An 18,961-nucleotide genomic window follows, 5' to 3' on the forward strand; every position below is an offset into this window, starting at 1 on the left:
TTATTAGAAGAATTTTTCACTAAGTAACAAAAACAAAATTTGTTTAATTTACTAATGTTTGTATTTTGAGAACGATTTCCGAAGTGGAAATTGAAACGTCAATAAATGTATTTTAACCTTTAATTGTGGCTTATTCCCATTTAAATATTAATTAATTTAAAATGCCACAAGAAAATAGCTTCAGAACAATATAAATAAATCGTATATGAGAAAAAGCAAATATTAAAATGAGAAATAATAAATACTTGGAACAGTGAGAATTATTGAGTGACTTTTATAGATAAAAATAGAAGAAGAAGAACAACATAAACAAACAAAAGAAATATAGTCTCAAAAACGAATATATCAATAGATTAAGCAAGTAATATTTGCTTGAAAATGTATCGGTTGTTAAATTGTGAAAATTTAATACAAGCTGAATTAGGTATGTCGGTTATTGCTTAAGATGTTTTCCTCTTGAAAAGAACTAAAAAGCTAAAAGATTAAGCACTGTAAACAACTTGTTACAGACTGATTACCATTAAAAGAAAGACGTAACACATGTCATGTAAAAGGCAACAAAAACTTAAAGGATCGTTTACCTTTCGGCAAGACTGCCCCAAAACACCAAAAAAAATTAATAAGAAACCTCAAAAATGCCCATACACACACGCTCCTCACGAAAAACACACAACACACTACAAGCCAGCACATGCGCCCCAAAATCACCCCTTAACTCTCATCCATCACGAAAAAAAACCTTATAATATACGTAAAGGAAGGGGGTAGCGAAATGCGCACATAGATATCTTTCGATTTTGGTAAAAAGAAAATATCAGCCTTTACTTTACAGCGCTTGTATTGGCCGCGACCACTCCGTACGCTGAAAAAGAATAGATGCAGCCCGTGATGTTTGCGCGAGCGAGAGAGGTGTAGTATTAGAGTGCGAGAATCGCCACGAGAGGGCGACTCCTTCCAACACTATGGGCGGAGCGATAGGAAAACAGAAGACGCGCGAGCGAGAAGGAAGGAGTACGGGCCGAATGCACCATGCAAGACCAAGTCACTCGTCAGTCTTGGGGTAGTTATCCTGACGAAAACACGTGCTCAACGCTCTATTCGATTTACGAACTGATCTGTTTTCAAAACCCCGTGTGACAAGTTTTGTAAACTTCCGATTGCGCTTCCGGTTTCGATTAAATCAAAGATTGTGTATTTGTAAACTGTGCCTCATTCGGATTTTTCCTTTTTATCTTTGAAAGAACAAAATAAAAACATTGCTGGTGATGACAGTGCTACAAATAAGTGATCCGGACAATGTCAAACTGTGTCGGGTTGATTTTTACTATTTTTGAAAGGTGAAACAGTTGTTTTTCTTATCCGACAGTGACATTTCTTTCGCAACACTGGCGGAGTTGGAACATATGCAGCCGACAGCGGCAGCCAGTTTACCACCCCCTGGTGGAGATATGGACATGCAGACTATGCAGTCAATGGACTGGCTCTTCAAAAAGGAAAGGATCTATCTCTTAGCACAATTTTGGCAACAGGTAGGGACCACTTTGTTTACCTATACGGATCATAACAACAAATCAAAGAGCAACAAAAGCAACACAAAAGACAATAAAATATACACAAATATTTTATCACGATTGATACCTAGTTCCCAATCAGCTGTTTCAAAATTAAAGAATTATGTATTAATTTTTGAAAAGTGGTCACCTAATATGTATTATTATTGCTGCGTAACTCATTTAGAAAAATTGTGTAAAATTCAAAAAAAAATAATGTTTGTTAATTAAATAAAATCCCTAAAACAAATTTTGAAATTTCAATGATTTTATGGCATCTTCCAAAATTTGAAAAATTAATATTTTTCTGAAGATTTATCGTATCAATTGTAGGATTGAAAAATAAATACAATTTATGCAATTGGAAATATTTTATTTTGACATTTCGACTTCCAGATTATTCTCAAAACGGTTTCGGATCTGGGAGACCATAATGTCATAATAAATTTTTAATTAGTAATTAATTTTCGGTCACAGGTTATTGACAAGCTGAAAAATAAGACTACAAATAGTGTATAGGTGTATTTGAAGATATGGTTTATAAATTCATTTGTCTATAAATTCAATTGTCATGTTAAGGGCAATGTTTACCAACAATAGTTGATTACTCTTATCAGTAATTTTGCGACTTGTACCTGATTTTATAAAACACTAACATTATCCGTTTGGTATTCCAAATACTGCCAATAGAGTTAGGTGGAATCACAAGAATAATTTTAATTAAAAAGTTATATACTTAACTTTTTGCGATTTAGTAAACCTTTAAGAAAAATCATATGCAAAAGGGGAACAAAGTATCATCAAGATGGAGAAATCATAGACAACTTGAAAATTTTAAATTTGTTTTGACGTAAATGGCTTAATTTTCCAATAATATTATATATATATATATATATATATATATATATATATATATATATATATATATAATATGAACTAATTATATAATATGTACTCATTAATTATCACAAGAATAAAGAACGAATTTTTCGACAAGAACACAATTACCAAATATCGAATCCAATTACTTATTAGGAATAAATGGAACATATTTTACAAATATTAAATGACATTTAAAAATGATTGATTCAATTTGATTTTCGAATTTGTTTAGTTTTTGAATAGAATGTTTAACATGTTAAATTTTGGGCGGTATTGGTTGAGAACATGTGCAATAATGACAATGCTACTGAATAGTAAATAAAATTATATGAAAATTTTTTTAAAGATATAAATTTATAATTTAATATTATAGTTCTTAGTTTCCTATGCACAAAAATCAAATAATTTTCGATACACAAGAATATATATGATTAAGATTTATGATCCTGAATGACGAAGAATTAATTAACATAACAAAACTTAAATGTGTTTAAAAAGCACGTTTCAAAAGTCATAAATATAAATGAGTGATATACCTTTAAGATATTTATTATAAGTATATAATGAGCAAAATTCAATATTAAAACATTACATCCCAAACTCACAGATAAAAAACCACCAATTTAACTATTAATTTTTAAATTTTATGAAACAAACATTGTTATTACCTTTATCATACAGGAATACGTTCAAATTTCAATTCTACAAATATAGGCCAAACGCAACAGTATGTTTACAAAAGAACAAACATTCATTAAAATAAAAAATCCACGACAATAATATTTTTACGGACTAAAAAAATCACTAAACTCTTGTGAAATTAAATTGAAAATCTATTTTCTGATTTTTTTTACTATATTAGTAAATTGTGTATTTAAATAAGTAGGTACTTGCGATATTACTTTTTAGAATTGCAAAGTAAATATTGCAGTACACAAGGTGTTAAATAGATATTTGCAACTTCATTTTAATTAGGTATTTAAACATTATAATATTTTAAAATCCGTAATATAATATTTAAATTGCCTCTTTAATAGAAAAAATTCAAATAATGAGTCTTTTTTCCAACCTAAAAAATTAGGATTGTTTATTTTAAAAATTGATTTTCAATAAAATTAGTTTATTTTCAATAGATGTTTGAATAAAAATCTTTTCAATAAAATTAGTTTATTTTCAATAGATGTTTGAATAAAAATCTTTTGCGTTGTCTCTATACCTAAAATATTTTATTTATTGTTCAACAATAAATCTCAAAATGTTTCAAAACATTCAAAGTCCAAGAACAATTCGTTCCTTCTAATTGTCAAGATCTACGTTTAGGTCTATTATATTGTGATCTAGTTCCATCGTTGAGTTTTTTAACAATATCCGAAAGCGGTTTTAATGATCAAGCTTAACTTCAATAGATATTTGAATAAACATACTGAATTTCGAAAAGAAATAACGAAAAAATTACTTCGAAAACAATATACCTATCAACTTATTTTAATGTTTTTACGTTTTCTCTACATCTAAAATATATTCTTTATTATTTAATAGAAACATCTTAAAAAGCTTCAAAACATTTAAAGTCCAAGGACACTTCGTTGCTTTTAATATTCAAGAGGTTCGTTATATCTTATGATGATCTAGTTCCATCGTTGAATTTTTAGCGATATTCTAAATATTTTTAATGACATTTATGATCAAAATAATAAATAAACCAACATCTTGTTATTATTTACCAATTATCTAAATATTTTTTTGTGGTTGTTCTCATTTGCAGATTGAATATTGTTAACAGTCAGATTATTTAATAAATCTGCGCTCATATTTTTTACCTAACTATATTTCTAGTATCATAATGTTTGTTAGAATAAAATTTAGTTTTTAATTTTATATTGTGTTCTGTCTTTATTTATTTTAGATTGTTTTATTGCCTTTAATTGTAAAACTTATCGACTACACTGATCAATCAACCAAGTAAATGATTATAGTCCATCCTAAAATTTTATTCCAATAAGTTGTCGTGGAGTGAACACCAACTGAACAGATTATGATAGAAAAGATAAAGAAATCGTAATTATCTTTAATTTTTGGATACTTTTTATCAACTTTTGCTCTCAAAATCAATTAAAATTATTTTTAACCAATGATTTTAAAATCAATAGTTAAAAATGTTTCATTACACATAAACATAATATTTAATGCCACGAAAAAACTGTTTTAGAACCTTTTTATATCTTCATTTTTTTTGTAAAAGGAATAAAAATTGCCGGCGATCTAAATTTATAATCAAATGAAACATTGATAATCGGTCATAATGGTTCAAAGTTAAGTACGATCAAATCATCAATATATAAATAAAACCATTATGAAAATGTTACATAAAATCAATCTAACTGCCAAACGATGTGATAAAAAATGTTGCTGTATAAACACATGTAACATTAGTAATGTGAGAACTCACAACAGCAAATACTATTTCACTAATTATTGAAATAAGTGCGACTCATATTTAGCTTTGTATATATGTTCAATTAATAAACACACATAAGTATAATTCATAATGTAAATAAACAAATGAGTCAGTTGAGTAATAAATAAAACAGATACTGTCAATTTTGTAATATTCAAATCAATTAGATCATTGGGTAGTGTCGAAATGTACATTATGATGTGATCTTCAAGATACTTGATAGGTGAAAATTTTGTGTATATTTAGGTATATAAAACATATGGGGTCATTTATTCTTGACCATGTGTGGTTTTCTGTTGTTGTCATAGCTTTGTTTTTGTTGCTCCGTTGCTTTCAAAATGTAAAATTATTTGTATATACGTAATAGCGAGTGCAAGAGATTAAACTGAAACAAGAATAAGGTCTTTATTGTCAGGTATTCATGAAAAATATTAAATGTTTCATTTTACTTTGCCATATTAACTGCCAACTTGTCAAAATCGTTAATATTTATTAAGAAACTGCAATAGCAACAAAATTTGCTATCTTCGATTAGGTAAATCACTATTGCTGACACAAAATATTGCAACCTTTATAATTTTTTGACATCAAAATTGTTGAAAAATATTTACCTTGTTGGTATATTACCTTTTCTAAGTACATCATTTTATCATGACAACTGTTTTTTCTGATCAAATGTAATAGATCGGTTCTTACCATTTTCTTAAGTACCTCCTCATTTTTTTTTGTATATGAGATATTAAATTTATTCAACATTTCCAATGACTGAATTGTGCATTTTGGAGGAAATATATTGTCAGTGTCGTCTTTGATCGACGTTCGATGATGACTCTAGCAAATCTATTTCCATCAACCGTTATTTTAAGAACTTTTTATATGTCCAAACCTGAACATAGTAGGTCTTGGTCTGCTCCAAGATCAGCTTCCATTCCTTCCTACTCTTCGCCTTGAAAGATCAAAATTATAGCACTTCTGTCAAAATCCGTTTTCTTGTACACCTTTATACCTAAATATGTTTAAGGATCTTACGTTCAAATCAGCTTAAACGTTCTTCATCGATTTTTGCCATCGTCCATGTTTTTGAAGAATGTTCGTTCTTTTTATGAATATGCTTGTTGTTAAAACTTTTTTTAATCCAAAATATGCTCTATTTGTCAGATATATTCGTAACAATTTCTGCACTTACTGTTTAATGCGCCCTGCAACTAATTTTTCGTCTAATATAAATTGCACTCTGTTGGTACTGATTCCTCTAAGAACCTTCTTATTGCTCACTTGATCGGTCCATTATATTTCCAACATTTTGCGAAATATCCACATCTCCACTGCTTTAAATTTATTAAACACAGGGGACATTTATTAATTACGACACCGGGGACATATATTGGTAATTGTACGTTTTTCATCTCATTATACTAATGAATTTACCATAATATCGTGTTTCTTATAGCAGTTATTCAAATTTTTAATCAACAATATAATTATGATAAGGAAAAAAGGACGTGTCGTATACATTTTTGCACTGCAGCATCTTGAGTTAAGCAACTTCTATTCTTATATTGCCATTTTGTTTAAAGTTGTTTTTATATAATTCTCGTATCATTTTTGTCTAAGCAGTCTAAGCATATGCAGTTTTATATTTCTATTACACTTTTCTAACTCGGTCAAAAGCTTTTTACAAATTTACAAAACATGTAAACAAACCTTTTTGTGAGCCAATAATGTTTTTGCCTGCGTTTAAAGGAAAACACAGTTTTTCTCACAGACACATTTCTACAGGCGAAAAAGTTTTTCAAAATTGAAGAATGTATTATATGCTATTTCGAGACATACTACAATTAATTCCTATGGATAGCATACAGTTATATCCGTAGAGATATTTTTACATTTGAATATTTTAAATGGTATACTATAAGTTGCTATACTGGATTTGAAAATGCATGGTAGGAAAGTCTTTTATTGCAGAAGATTACAACGATCTTTGTACAGGACTGTTAAAAGAATATACATTTATTAAATACCTATATAAATATGTCGTCATCTTCGGATTAGATAGCATCATCATCATCACTACATTCTTCATTACCCAAAGAAGATATAATTGGCTATATTATCTCGTCTATTATCATATCGAGTTTAAACGTACTTTTTAAATGTTGGTGAATGTAGTGTACATAACTGTAAAAGCTGTATTTAAGGATTCCTTCTTTTACCTTTATTATTTACTTATTAATCAATCTAAAAGCTCTTTCTTTCTTCTGTTGCTGTTACGTAATGGTTCCTTTAATCTTGAATGGAACTGACATTGCCATAACTACAGTAGAATAGAACATATATCATTTAACTAAAGTACTCTTGGAAAAAATAAGAAGTCACCTTCTTCGTGATACTTTTTCGTAGAGTTTGAATCAAATTGTAACAAATCTGATTAATAAATCCTTTATCTCCTTTAATATGATAATTCAACAACTACCTTTACCAGTTGAAGATTTTAATTCACTGCCAAACGTTTCTTACAAAATGTCCTTTTTTAACAAACGAAAATATTTTATCATTAACTATATACATTGTCGGTTAAATCACTGCAACAATTGAGGCAAGAAAATTTCAGATCATTTTGAAGTCCTTGTATAAAAAAATAACAGAAAAACTGACACCACAGCAAATGGTATGAAAAACCGCGACTACAAACTTTTTAGAGGCATTATTCTAAATAATAGTATTCATACATTTTTAAATACCCAACAACTACTTTTTTGTTGGTACATAGAAATCTACCCATGTATTTTATGTTATTAAGCACAGTATTATCTGTTTTAATCTGACTATTAATAATCACGTAATCATTGCATTGTAATTATAGTTAACAATAAATTCCTATTAACATTGCAATCTCTATCGAGAAGAAATTCTCAGTCTATAATATTAATATCTCACTGAAATTTATACCTCGATTATTTCTATATATTATTTATTATTATTATCCGTATTTGTTAGTTTATTTCCATCTGATGGTAATTTCCAATCCCACGCACTTCTTTGGTATTAGAAAACCGAGCAGTTCTTGCTTATTATACCACTATTTATTATGTAAATAATACGGCAACAGTCGATAATATTGAAAGTAACACGTCGTTCAAGATATATAATATATTTAGGATTAGCAGCAGGGATAAACGTACATATTTTGATAGCAATAATAATTAATTAGATTATTTTCTGTAAAGATTTCATAATAAATAGTAATATACAGATTGTGCATTTAAGAAATTCGTACAATATGGATGAATTATAGGGTTTCTATTGTAAGTCATCATCATCATCATCATGTGGCGCTAATCAAATTTGATCCTTGTCCAAACAGGACATCTTGCAAATGTTTACTTGGAAAATAAATAAAAGAAAACATCTTTGTGTACGTGTCTTGCCAATCTTAGTATCTGTAATTTAATCTCTCGGACAATATCATTATCACTATAAAATTGTTTTATTTTTATGTTTGTTTGCATTCTATATTGGTTTGTGGATACATTGTGATGAGGAAGTATTTTTCTTTCCAAATGTCTGAGTTTTTCTTCATTAGTTTTAGTCGTTGTCCATTTTTCACAACCATGGGTTAATATAAGTCTGACAATGAATTTGTAGATTTTGATTTTTCATGTCGTTGATTCACGACCTATTGATCTTGAGCTTGATGCTGCTTTTTATTTCTTCAGTGATATCATTATTAGCTATACTACTTTCATTCCCAAGATAAGCTGGAGGTCACACTCATTGGTGGGTGTGTCGTGTCGAGGCAGCTTGTTATTGGTTAGAAGTTAATTTCTTAATTAATTTTCTAGTCCATCAATAGATCTTATTTAGTGTGAGCTTCTAGTTAACAATTTTTCCTTTATTAATATCTGCTACTGCTTGAAAAGCTCTATTACCTGCAAAGATCATCTGTTCTGCAGATCCGTTCTGTTCTAACAGTGATATAGTGTGTCACCATCATCAACAGCTATTCCATGCATCGTCGGATGGAAGCCTCTAGTATGTTTCTGCTTCTCTTACTTGTTCTTGGTCGCTATTCAACAATTTGCTTAGTCCAATGCTTCCTATGTGCCATACCCAGTTCCATTTTAACATAGCAATGGCAGAAAGTTTTGTCTTTAAAATATTTGGTGATTTAAAGACTGTTTTTAATTTTTCACATACTAAGGAACATCCATTTAAATCAGCCTTTATATTATTATTGTCCAGAATTATATCCTCAGCTATTTCTAGAGTTTTATATGATTCATAACAAACTTTATTTAAGTTTAAGCTTATTAATACTTAAAAGCTTTGACTATATCTAAGAACGCAGCAGAACAATCTACCTTATTGATAGCACATTGATGATTTGGTATCACTTTTTTCTTTCTATTATCCGTTTCCCTCTAGTTATATCCCTCCTTGTGTAGTATTGGGTGCTTTTGCGTTTCTTGACCAAAAGTGTAAGATTGCTGACTGGCCGGGTCAGGGAACTATTATTCATTTAAGTCTTTTTAAAAGAAGTATTTCAAATAACTATGGCCTCACTAGTAGCACCCATATTGGTCTACAGTGGGACAATACTTACCTCAGAGATTTTTTTGGTTGCGTTATGATGATAACTTCTTCAATAATAACTTTTCAAAACAAATCCTAGCCCTAAGGCAGCATTTATTAGATTTGTCATCTAAACTATGGTTTTACATGGTACGTTTTTTAATATTTCTCCTGTTTTGAGTTCATGCTCTAGTACTTTATAGGAATTTTTGTTTTTTCTTATTTTTGTTGCTACTTTTGTAGGTGATGTTGGAATGATTCCTTCTTCTGTTTAACAACAGAATGTAGAGACAATTGTTTTAGTAGACTTTCAGGATATTTTTAAATATTGCTAAAAAGTTTCTATAGCGTTAAACAAATACTCTCTGTTTGTAAAATCAACATTTCTTTAGCTTCCATAAACATTTTAAATTACATATAAATCCGTCGATAGCCATTATGCTTGCGCCTAAATTTATCGTCACTTAAACCATTCAAAAAAGAAATTAAAACTATCATAAAAGAAAACTCATCAATGCGATCTTTTATTACTAATTTTATATCAAACCCTATAAAAGTAAAGTACGAATTGATGTTCGAAAGTTTTTAATGTCTCAGTATTAAGTATTAGGTGAAATACATAAATAAAGGGATGTTAACGATCTCGAAAGTCATATTTTATTTAAGAATGCCTAAGTTTGTTCATTAACTCTATTTAAATGATTTGAATTTAAGGAAATCCAATTGATTTCTTGGGTAAAATCTGTTTCTTTTTCTCATCCAAATGCTTAGGAAAATGGTAAAAAATCCTTGTACTGCAAAAAAACGAATAAATATGCACTAAGCCACATGCCATCAAAAAAAGAGAATTATAATCCAAAAAAGGAGATCACATACTCAGCAACAGTAGATAAAGTAAAAATCTTGCAATTAGCTGTCAATATTCTACAAGAGCGTAGTAATTAAAGGAAAATAAGTCTTACTAAACATTCCATTCGACACATATAAGTTGGTTCTTTATTTTTGTCTTAAACCCACAATTTTCTTCTAGGTCTTAATGTATTCATCAGTACATTTTTTTGATTCCTTTATAAATATTCGTATTCTATATTAGTTTTTTGTACATTTTTTTGTATGTTTGGTGATAGTTTCTTTTATTTTTTTATTCGGTTTTTGTACTCAGTTTTCGCTCAATATGTTAATAATGAGAATTTGGCAAAAAAAATATTTTATTAACATCTACATTATCATCATTACACCAATTGGAGATCTCTCAAATCGCTTCTCGGCCTCTGGCTAAGGCAAAGTGTAGACTGATGGTGAAAGTGTTAAACTGCAGAAGAAGGAAGGGATTCAGGAGTCAGATCATCAATTAGTCTATACCGAATACTTGTTCCGCATACAAAAAGGAAATAATTATGGTAGTCTGATACTTTTTTATATATTCCTTTTCTTTCTAGTACAAGTTCGCAAACCTTTGCATTCACTTCTCCAATTCGTACGTTTCAAAGCTGTCGTGTTGCTTAGAGTCCTTTCCACACTGCGACCTGAAAATTTTTTGTGTATAGCCCACATATATAGATTAGTCCAAAAGACCTATTTTTGCGTATTGTGCATAAGATTGTAATAACCTTTTTACTCGCTTTTGATATGGAATATTTTAGGAGCTGGCTACACTAAATTTCTTTTCCCATTTTGGATCAACGTCCACGATTCGACTCTTTGTTATACCGCAGAATAGTTCAGATGCGAGAAAAAGAGTACAAGCTTTTTCTTTATCAAAACTATTACCGACAATTCCTTTAGGTCTTTAAGCACTTATTAATAGAAAGATAGTTTGTTGTGCTTCAGCACTAGCTTAATGTACTATTTAAAGTTCCAAGCTTTTACGGACTCATAAGTTATAGATTTTATAGTATGTAGTTCAGCTTGTTTGTCATGAGGCAATAAATATTTTGGCCGAATTGATCCACTTTTCCATGACTTCTCTTTTTTGGGTCTTTGAAAATTATTCATGACTTGTTCCACAGCAGTCTTTGTATTGTTTCAACATATGTTTGCATATCTGAAATCTATTATTTTTCTGGTTTAATACGACTAGTTGCTATAACAGTTGCTAATTTTTATGTGACACGATCATACAATTTGCATCTACCATCGCTTGATATTTGATAATAACTATTATAATTCGTGACAATTGTTTGTATTTGATAACTGTAATAGTTTGTGATGCTAAATGGTGGTGGCCTAAATTTTCTCTCGTTTTATTTTCCTAAAATTCAAGGATACATTATCTGTCATATATATCATGACTGCCCTATATATCATGATATATATTATGATCTCTGAAATGAGTTTAATTTCGAAACCTACTTTCAAAATATTTCAAAGTATTAATATTAAAAAACGTTCAAGATTCCCAGCTTGATACCTATCATCACGTAAAACTCTCACTTTATTATCATCCCTATCGGAATTCCAACGTAAATGTTAAAAAACCTCAAATACTGTCTTATCAAAACCGAAAAATCATGTCGAACAACCTGAACCAGTGTTTACATCCTCATCATCATTAAAATCTATTTCAAGAATGTCACCAAAACATTTCGGTAAGTCCACTGACCTGCTGGCGGAAATTTCAGATTTCGGATACCTGCATCCTCACGAAAGAACCCCAAAACAGCGGCATTCTATTCCCCTTCGTGTTCGAAGCCGCACTGAAGTTTCGACGAGTCGCCACCCTCGCGGGTGAGGGCGCCACGACACAGAGACGCGGTTTATGATGTGTTCTGATTGAGAGGACGGTCGGAACGGGCAGTTGGTGCAGGTGATGATACTTTTTAAGATAAAGGATCTTACCAAAAAACACGAAAATTGCAAGAAGAAAATTTTTATCTATTGAGAATAATAAAATGGAATAGTATTATACATTATTAAATTGTTTTTTATTGCTTCAAAAGTGTTTTTTCGTGGTTTATTTTTTTCAAATTTGTGTGTAATTTGTGGTTTATTCTCAAAAAGATACTTATAAATGTTCTTTTTGGATATGGCTAAGAAGCGCTATTTATTTGGATGCAGCGCACTTTTTACACGTATAATACAATAATATCCAGATAAGAGTAGTATTTAACAAAGCTTATAGTTTATTTTTATGAACGAGAGAGTAATTAGCATAATTTTAACTGGTAGCTCCGACCACTCCATGGGCGTGCTCAAGATTAATTGAAAAATTACTTTGAATAATTGTAAAAAATAAATGAATTATTTCAGTGTTATAAAGTGTTATGTGTATGTAAACAAAAGTGACCTCTTTTATCACACACTATATTAGAACTGACTGGCCTACATTAAAAAGGGTTTTAAAAAATTCACATTTTTTTTAATTTTTAAAAATTACAAAAGAGAAAAAGAGTTTTTAAAACCGTCTAAGGTATGTTAAATAGATGAATAAAAATATTATTATAAAACTTACAGCTACTTGTTACAAATCCAAATCAGATTCAGAAGATGAACTTTCAGAACCAAGATTTATAATAACTGGCTCGATCATTTTATCAGTAATATTGTCCAGCTTCCACATTTTTTCCTCTTCTTTAATAGTGTGATTTACTACCTTTTCCCAGTTTTCAGGTTTTACATTATTTACGGCCTCCAAAAACAACTGTTTAACATCATGAATTTTAAAAGTGGTATTTTTTCTTGAAACTTCACTCTTTATCTGTGCCCATACCAGTTCAATCGGGTTTAATTCACAATGATATGGTGGGGATCTAAGTACTGTCATTCCACGATTTTTGGCAATTTCATCAATTTCGTATTTTTTAAATTTTTCTTTATGAAGGGCACACAACGAATAAAGTTCCTTTCTTATAGATCCGGGATGGTACGTAATATTTTTTGAACTCAGCCAATTCTGCAAGTCTTTTTTTAACCACTTGGTTGTGGGCAGTCCTTCTATAAGTCTGGAGTGATAACTTGCATTATCCATTACTATTACACAGTTCTTAGAAAGAAGATCTATCATTTGTTCGAACCATTCTTGAAAGACATCAGCGTTCATGTCTTCATGGTAGTCACCGGTTTGAGTTGATTCAAAAGTTAATAAACCACCTTCAACAAAACCGTCTGAACTGCCAATGTGTACTATTATCAGCCTGCGTCCCTTTCCTGATGGTGGGTTTAAACCAGTAGATAAGTTATTTACAAAAGCGTGCCTTTGACTTGTAACAGTTTCATCCTGCCAAAATTTATTTGGTGTATGACCCTCGTTGATCCATGTTTCATCAAGATAAAATATTTTTCTTTTTTGGTTTCTCATTTCCTTTATGGTTCTTAGAAAATGTCTTCTCCATATGACAATATCGCTTCTTTCTAATAAAATAGACTTTCTGGGATTCTTTTTCCAGCGGAAGCCTATTTCTTTTAAAAGTTTCCATAACGTACTTTTTTCACTCATTTCTCTCATTTCTGGGTAATCCTTATCATCTCGAACTGAGACAAGAACTTTATCCAATGTTGGAAATTCTTGTCTAAAGAAGAATTCATGCACTTTCCGTCGAAGTCCTTCTTTAAAATGATATTCTATTTGAAATTTTGGTTTCCCTGGAGCATTACGTGGCATTTGAAAACTACCACATTTCTCTTCTTTAATAACTCTGTAAATCGTAGATTTCCCAACACCAAGTGTACTGCTAACTAACTCAACGGTCTCATCAACACTTTCACATAAACGTTTGTCTGTAAATGATTTAAAACAATTAAATATTAATGTTTTTTCATTAACTGTTAGAGGACCAATTTTTCGGCGTTTACACGGCACTTCCAAATTTTCCATAACACTAGTATACACAATAAACTGCACCTTGCAACTGAAGTACCTACTTTTAGTGAACTGTTAAGAATTTTGAATACCCCACTTGGACCTTCCTATATACAAAATGGAAAAACCCACTATCACATTTTCTGTGGAATAAGTTTAGAAGGTAATTATCTAGTCAATTACTGTCGTAGATTCCTGGAATTAAAGAATTAAATGTTTGATTGTTGAAACCCTTACTTCGTGGAATGCACTCATTTCAGATAAAATAAAACGTTTTATTTTATCTAAAGAATTAAACTTTATTTTGCAAATAGGCAAAGAATTAAACTTTATTTTGCAAATAGGTAGGTACTTATTAAACTTTTATTGGTTATATAATATAACCAATAAAATAAACATCTTACATTTTTTGCAAATTCATTAGTACCTGTTAACCTCCATCACTCCGACACTGGCAACCTTATTTAGGGATTAGTAAATCTCACAACTATTGTATTCTATTCTGCTCCAACCTTTATACCTGGTGGTCATACTCAATTTAAAATTGTTTTCCTATATACTTCTGTAAACTTGTTGACAAATATCTGTTTTTCATTGAGTCACCCGTATCAACAGTTTAGGGATTTGCATACATAATTTATTGTTTTATTACTCTCTCATACATAAAAATACACTATAGATATTTGTAATTTGGATACGTTTCCTTCTTTAGGTAGATCATCTCTATATTACTGTAGATTGGATATCATTATATCAAATTGATCTCTATATCTTGCGATTCTTAGTAGGGAATCTCATTGTATTACAATATTTAGCTACGAACATCTTCTTTTTCCTAAATTCTTTTTCCCACCATTGTTAGACGTAGGATGTTATATTTCCGTCATCGGGAAATGTATCCTAGGTAACCCATTTTACGTTTTTCTTTTAAATCTTTACAATTATTACAATCAGTTGTCATAGTTTATCACACTCTCATTCGTTCTTCGTTCTTTCCATGAGATCTTTGAAATGCTCTTATTGCGAAGGTTTCCAATCGTCTCATACAATTTACTCCTAGAGTACATATTTTTACTTTATACAATAATATGTAATAAAATAAAGTTTTCACGGACAAATATCGTACCGATATCCAGTGGTAAAGGTTTTATAATGTCTAAACAAGGAAAGAGAGGTCCTGAATATCATAAAACGAAAAAAATAGGATAAATTTGCCCACGTGATGAGAAATCTGAAATATGGACTACTATTCATAGAACTATATAACTATCGAAGAAAAAATAGAGGGGAAATATGGTCCTGGAAGAGGAATGGTAATGAGGAATTTGTGAAAAGTTTTTTCACTCTTTGAAATGATTTGATATTTTCTATTCGTGTTTGTAGTTCAACCTCATTGTCAAGATGATTTGTTGTTCAGTCATCATCATAGTCGTGAACATCTTACCAGATATGTTGTGGTCCATCATTGAGCTTCAGCAGCTCGAAAAGTTTGAATAATGATATTTCCCTACTGGTCTCGGCTGACTGGTACATGTAATGCCTTCGTATACTGTTTGTTGAGAAGCTTTTTTACTTAGTCTTTCCACCGTTATGGACTCTAAAAATTGCCTGTGAAAGATGTTGCTTTCGTATTCTCTGTATTTGTTTTTAGTCTGTTCTCGTTAGCTTTCCCTTGTTATAGTGTTTATTTTATCTTATAATATTCAATATTTTTAAGCGATTGTCATTTGCGTACTTAATATTGATTACATAAATCCCACTGACAAATTCCTTTTTAAAAGTTTTTAAGGACTCTTTGAAAAATTTATCATGAATATTGAACAGAGGAGGAGTAATACACTACTCTCCTCTGCACTCTCGTTATCGGCAATACAACATATTAGTAGTTGATGTCATAGCTCATTAAGTGTTTAGAAAACAGCAACGAGATTTAGTAAACAAATAAGAAGTGACGGAGAGTCCCAACGTTTTTACTATCTTATTTTCCAGAATTTTAAATGAGTTTAAGTTGTGATAAAAATACAGATGGGAAGAAGCACAATTGAAAAAGTTTAAAATCTGTGCTGAAAATCAAAAACAAATGGAGCCATTTCGCTTAAAAATTATGGCGACTAGAACATATGTAAGATTAGTTAACAAATAGCAGTAAATAATAGATGGAACAAGAAGTTTGGTGAAAGTCATCATAGAGTCGAGAAATGAAATTATTGTGAAATTAAAAAAAAAAGTAGATTATAGTGCAATAAACGTTCGTTTGCTTAGTAAATGATGTAAACATGAATTGGCTCTGAAGGCCTTTCTTCCACCCTTCGGCTCAAAAGCGAAATAAATGATGTTTTTTTATTAGGCAAACTCATCCTGCAGTTGTGGAGTGCAGACCCCATTAAAAAATTAAAAACCCAGTTATATATTTATCCATAAACATAAAAAATCGCCGAATAAAAAACTTATTTTCCGTTTTATTGAGCATCTCCAAAAAATTTAGACCGTAAATACAAACCGAACGAATATAAGAGCTGGCTCATAAAGCAACTTCCCAATTATGTTCGGCCAAAACGTCCAGAAGAGGCAAAAAAACAGATTCATAAGGGTCTAATGTGCACCTATACGAACATAAAATTTGATATCACTCCCTCGAAGTTCAATAAATCGCGGAGCACCCTTAAAAACTTCCCTCCGAAAAAAGCGAAAGGGTGAAATTACTAATTCCTACATATATCTAAAAAATGTACTTCAAGTGTATAAAATTTGGATGAAAGCAAGACAAAGAGGTCGCGATTTCGTATAAAGGCGACGGGGAACTGCCCTTTACAGATCCGGATTTAATCCAGACAAATTTTTTAACATCCCAAATTATTTTTGAACTGTAAATATAAAAAACTGATTTAATGATCAACGAATAATGATATATCAAAGATAAAAAGAAAATAGAAAGCATTTGGTGTCAAACATTTTCCACTAAATTTTCACACCGGTCATTAACATTTATATTAACCCAAATTAAATAGATACATTGGAAACATGAACCGACAAGCTATATAATTACAAATATATAAGTGGAAGGCTAGAACTTAGATGGTCAGACGAAGATAATGTTGAACTAAAACTGTTGCATTCAAGTGTTTAAGATAAAGAATAATGCAAAAAATATTAGATGAACAATGTACATTTACAAATTAAGTAGTATATTTAATGGCAACACTGTACCATATTCAGAAGTCTCTTATACTAAATTTATCATTCAAAAGATATATCATGTATGGTTGTGTATCTATCCTTATTTCTTCTTCTTCCATTCATTTTTTTAGCCTTAGCTACCAGGGCTATCCGGCCCAGGGAACTTCCAATGAAATACCAACCAAAAGACAGAAAAAAGATAAACCCAAGCTACATAAAAGACATAAATAATAGGTTTTCTTTAATTTTAGACCTTCTTGGAGTGGGGGAATTTCTTTTTTATTCACTCCCCTTGTATCCGCCTCTGATCCGGCCAGGATCTGAGTATTTATACTGATTCTTCAAGAGCCGCACCTAAGGTATATCTGGGCTTACGCTCATAGCTCTGGAACCTACAACAAAAGTTAAAGGAAAAGAATTAAAAATTAATTATTTAAAAGTTCTTTCACATGAGTTCAATAAGCTGTATTATTATAGTCCAGTACTACCGCAGCAAACCGTACTAAGCAAATGCAATCCAAGCAAGCAGATAAAATCTTATAAAGTACATTAACAAATTACACGTGTCCTTGTTGACGCTAAAAACTTTTGTTGCGCTGCGAGTAAAGTCTTTGAGTTTAAATTTTTGAACGGCACATCAATAAATGTTGGATCACCTTGTAATTCACTTCTAAGCAAACGGGACTACCTTTGGTGTCTAGTATATTTCAATAAAACATACTGTAAGGTGCCTAAACTGCTGCATGAACACTGATTTGTATTAATTGCTTTCAATCTAAATAAATGAACTGGAACACCGCAATGTCCACTCCTCACATGACACATTTGTGAAATTATACCACTCCCCAGGTTGGGCAAACTGGTAAATCAGGCTTTTTTATATGGAACCGTAACATATGTACAATATGTAATTCCTTTTACCTATCCTATTTGTTGGAACCGATTTTTCCAACTAATCCATAGGTTTTCTTTATATTTACTTAAGAAATCTTTAAGGAAAGCTTCAGTAACAGGTAGCTTTCTTCCAAGTTTAGCAAGATGATCAGCTCTATCATTTTCCACAATCCCTGTGTGACTTGAAATCCATGCAAATTTAATTTCTTTATGTTGTTCATAAAGTTGACAAAGTTTTTTCAGATCACTTTTTGATTCACACAAATAAGGCTTTTTTAAAATCATTCTGTTGAATGCCTTTTTTATCGCAAATAATTCTGCTGACCAAATTGAATTAGCAGATGGTAACCTTGCTGTTAATTCGGTGCTTTGATTAAGATATGTACCAATACCTACATTACCTTCTTCATCTTTGGATTTATCTGTGAAAATTTGTTTATATTCAGACCAGTTATCAAAGTACCATGACATAGACTTGTCTTGGTTATTTTCTTCTTTTCCTAGGTTGACATAAATCAAAGGAGAAACCGAGAATTGAGCGGAAAGGAATGTCAAGGAAATAAGGAGTTATGTGGATCCTTATTTCTCGTTTAAGATAGATGTATTTCTCGACTTGTTCTATTTTTGTTT

The 18,961-nt window shown here is 30.6% G+C and overlaps 1 protein-coding gene across 4 annotated transcripts in view; it reads left to right on the plus strand.

Moving 5' to 3' along the window:
* The first annotated feature begins 1,022 nt into the window (after positions 1-1,022).
* LOC140436593 (homeobox protein cut-like) overlaps positions 1,023-18,961 on the plus strand; it is a 260,307-nt gene continuing 242,368 nt past the window's right edge. For 3 of the 4 annotated variants that reach the window (XM_072525537.1, XM_072525539.1, XM_072525538.1), the window contains exon 1: positions 1,023-1,529. In XM_072525537.1, the coding sequence (XP_072381638.1) occupies positions 1,404-1,529 (126 nt within the window). In that variant the 5' untranslated portion in view covers positions 1,023-1,403. The remainder of the gene's footprint in view (positions 1,530-18,961) is intronic. The other variant, XM_072525540.1, reaches the window with a different exon arrangement.

Source organism: Diabrotica undecimpunctata, chromosome 3 (assembly GCF_040954645.1).
Source record: "Diabrotica undecimpunctata isolate CICGRU chromosome 3, icDiaUnde3, whole genome shotgun sequence".
NCBI lineage: Eukaryota > Metazoa > Arthropoda > Insecta > Coleoptera > Chrysomelidae > Diabrotica > Diabrotica undecimpunctata.